Genomic DNA, 3,028 nt, shown 5'->3' on the forward strand with positions numbered 1-3,028 from the left:
AAAAGTACACAAAGCCTCTTTTTACAGGGGCAGGGGGGATTTGCAATCATTTTTGGAAGAGCATCACCATCCGTAGCTATGTCAAACCAGCCATATGTAGGACAGCACAGACAGAGAACTGCATCAGGGAATGCTCTATACTTTGAAGCTTTCTGCCAAAGACACGCTGTCCAGCAAAAACCAGGCATTCTAGACCCACTTTTAGTTGTGGTCATATAGGAAATGCTATAAAACAATTTAACACTTTACCAGCTAAAATTTATGAAAACTTAAAAGATTTTTGCATTTGCAAGCTTTTCAGAACCAAGCCTACTGCTGCAGTCCTAGTCCAGATGATGGGTTGGAACAGTTGCAGGATGCAGCAGTTAGCAAAAGATGAAAACTTGCATCCCGTATACACTCCAATAAACAAATGAGCCCCCTAACTGTGACGGCAGTTTGTCACCAAAAAGAAAAAAAAAAAAAAAGAGCCACGTTTTGCCACCACTGTCATCCTTGTTTCTAGATTTACTCCGAGACAAGCAACTTGAATGCAGTATTTCACCTTTACAAGAAACAAGCATTATTTATTGCTTTTAATTACAGCCGTGTTCCAAAATTTCTTACTTCAAACTTTTGTGCTGCATTAATACTTTCTATTTCTCTGAGTCTAGAATTGGACACGTGGAGTTCTGTTGCTGCATCTGAAAGAGAGTGAAAATTTTCATTGTTATTAATCTACTTCTAATCTGTTAAGTAGATATCAGTTAAGATGACTGTTATTAATAACTACCTTACTTCAGACTGCATCTGTGTTCATTCCTAGGTAAACAGCAAAAGTTGCTTTGGTCAGAACACTGTTAGAAGTATTTTTCAGACCAGAGTCTTTCTGGACCTAATTTAGTTCTCACTTCTCTAGGCTTTAAGTCAGATCACAAAACTGACATAAAAGTAAGCATTTAAGTTTTAATATAAGGGAAATTAAAAGCTTTTACTTGACTATTTGTGTCACTGAATCTTGGCCCCTGACATGACAGCTGTGTGTTTCTCAGTAACCTCACTGAAGTTTCAAAACAAGAAGTAGTTCCACACAACACACTTAACAGTGACTATACTTTCAGAAAAAAAACCCCAACCAAACCAATCCCCATCCTGCCCCTCTCCAAAATGCAAAAAGAACACAAAAACCCCCTAACCCAACAAAATCTATTAAATAACTCGCACAACAAAATACCAACCCTGCCTCCCACATAAAGGCACAAAACCCCCTAAAGACTCGCTTTCATTTACAGAAGTGACACAATCTACCACACCAGTTTATCTAATACAAAAAGCACCTAACTCTGTCCCTGGATATTTTTCCTTTAACGACCAACCTTCCTCAAACAGGCCATGTTTACTTCTCCCATGTCCCTCCCATTTTAAAGGACAGAAACACCACACTTCTTTTTATTATGAAAAATAATCCTGAATTGACTATAAAGCCACCTTAACAACTTTTCAAAATTTGAAATAAATATCATCTTCAAGAAAACACTATTGCATAATTTTCTATGTGCTATTTAAAACTGATGCAGCTCGAGTGCTGCAGAGGCAACAAGCCACCCATAAAAACTGCTGAAGATGTTAAAGTCTATAATCCACAAACATCATCTTCAGATTGCAAAGCAGTGAGTGTAAGGATAATACTGAAAATTAGGACACATTAGAACACTAGGAAGTTTTAAAAAGCCATGTAAGGAACTGCTTGAAAAGCATTCTTAGACCACATACTATTTAAAGGTATTTACAGAAGAGTACTTAGATGCCACTAGATTTTTTACACCCTCAAGGCTAGTAACCCACAAAAATGCACTACTCTGAAATTTTTAGGAAATAGAAGTTGTTCACAGGAGAATCTAGCAGTCAGGTACACCTGGAAGAAACTACTGAACATCAGCACATCTCTCTTGCACAAACTAAAGCACAAATTTGTGAATCAGAATCTCAATTCGTATTTTAAAAATGCAAAACAAATGCAACCACACTAGATGACTCCACAGTTTAGCAATGTAAAATAAGTTTCCAAACTAAACTAACACGGATTTTAGAATTTAAAACCATTCTGAACAAACACTTTACCTGTATACCAAAAAAACCCCTCTCCATACGGGACCACTAATATCAGCTCGTCAACAAGATTTATACAATGCTTCCACAACGCCTCATAGTTGTGAGGTTGCAGACAAAGTAGAATCATTTAATTTCACATCTGAGTATTCAGAAGTCTTAGCTGTTCTTTGTGGTTGCTATTCTTAACACTGTTTTGAGAATGATGAATTTTTTCAAGAAGTTATAGCTCCATGATGTCAAAAAATACCAGTGATAATAATCCTTGACTATTTATTACCATGTGATACAACTGTTTTACTAGAAAAATCAGAAGTTTTAGTAAAAAAATGGTAACAAAATGACATTATTAAAACTATAAAAAGGCTATAATGTATAATAAATTTACTATTACTTTAATTAATATCTTACTCTGATGTTTCAACTCTGATGTTTTTTCCAACTTTTTGTTTTAAATATAAACCATTCTAGCTTTTAACCCCTGTAAAACAAGGATATATTCTCCTACATGGCTGTAAGAGAACAGAACTCGACAGGTTTCTCTCAGCCCAACTGAATATAAATAACAAAAGCATGAAGAACACTGGACCTTTGCCTGCGTGACACGTCAGACTTAGATCACAGCAGTGACAAAAAAACCCCGCAGTTTTATAAACCTCTCTAAGGGCAGCTAATCAAGCGGAGCTGTCGATAAACTATGCACACAGAACGGAAGCACATTATTGTTTGTGTGCTTTCCTTACTGATCATCAACACAGCGCTCCACGCAATTCAGAAACTTCCCAGTAATAAACCCGAGAAGAGGTTTACCTCTGCTACTATACCCTGGCAATATATTTGTTTAGTCTCCAGATCCACAGGTCACAGGGCAGAAAAAAATCAGAAAACAAAGCCAGCAAAAGCAGGGGCTCTCCCGTAAGGCACCAAGCCGCTGTTCAAC

The 3,028-nt window shown here is 36.9% G+C and overlaps 1 protein-coding gene across 1 annotated transcript in view; it reads right to left on the reverse strand.

Annotated features, from left to right (window-relative positions):
* TRIP11 (thyroid hormone receptor interactor 11) overlaps nt 1-3,028 on the reverse strand; it is a gene marked incomplete at its 5' end in the record, with an annotated part of 32,133 nt that overhangs the window by 28,799 nt on the left and 306 nt on the right. The window contains one exon of the mRNA XM_010135768.1: nt 607-683. Within this exon, the coding sequence (XP_010134070.1) occupies nt 607-683 (77 nt within the window). The remainder of the gene's footprint in view (nt 1-606; nt 684-3,028) is intronic.

Source organism: Buceros rhinoceros, unplaced genomic scaffold (assembly GCF_000710305.1).
Source record: "Buceros rhinoceros silvestris isolate BGI_N320 unplaced genomic scaffold, ASM71030v1 scaffold1715, whole genome shotgun sequence".
NCBI lineage: Eukaryota > Metazoa > Chordata > Aves > Bucerotiformes > Bucerotidae > Buceros > Buceros rhinoceros.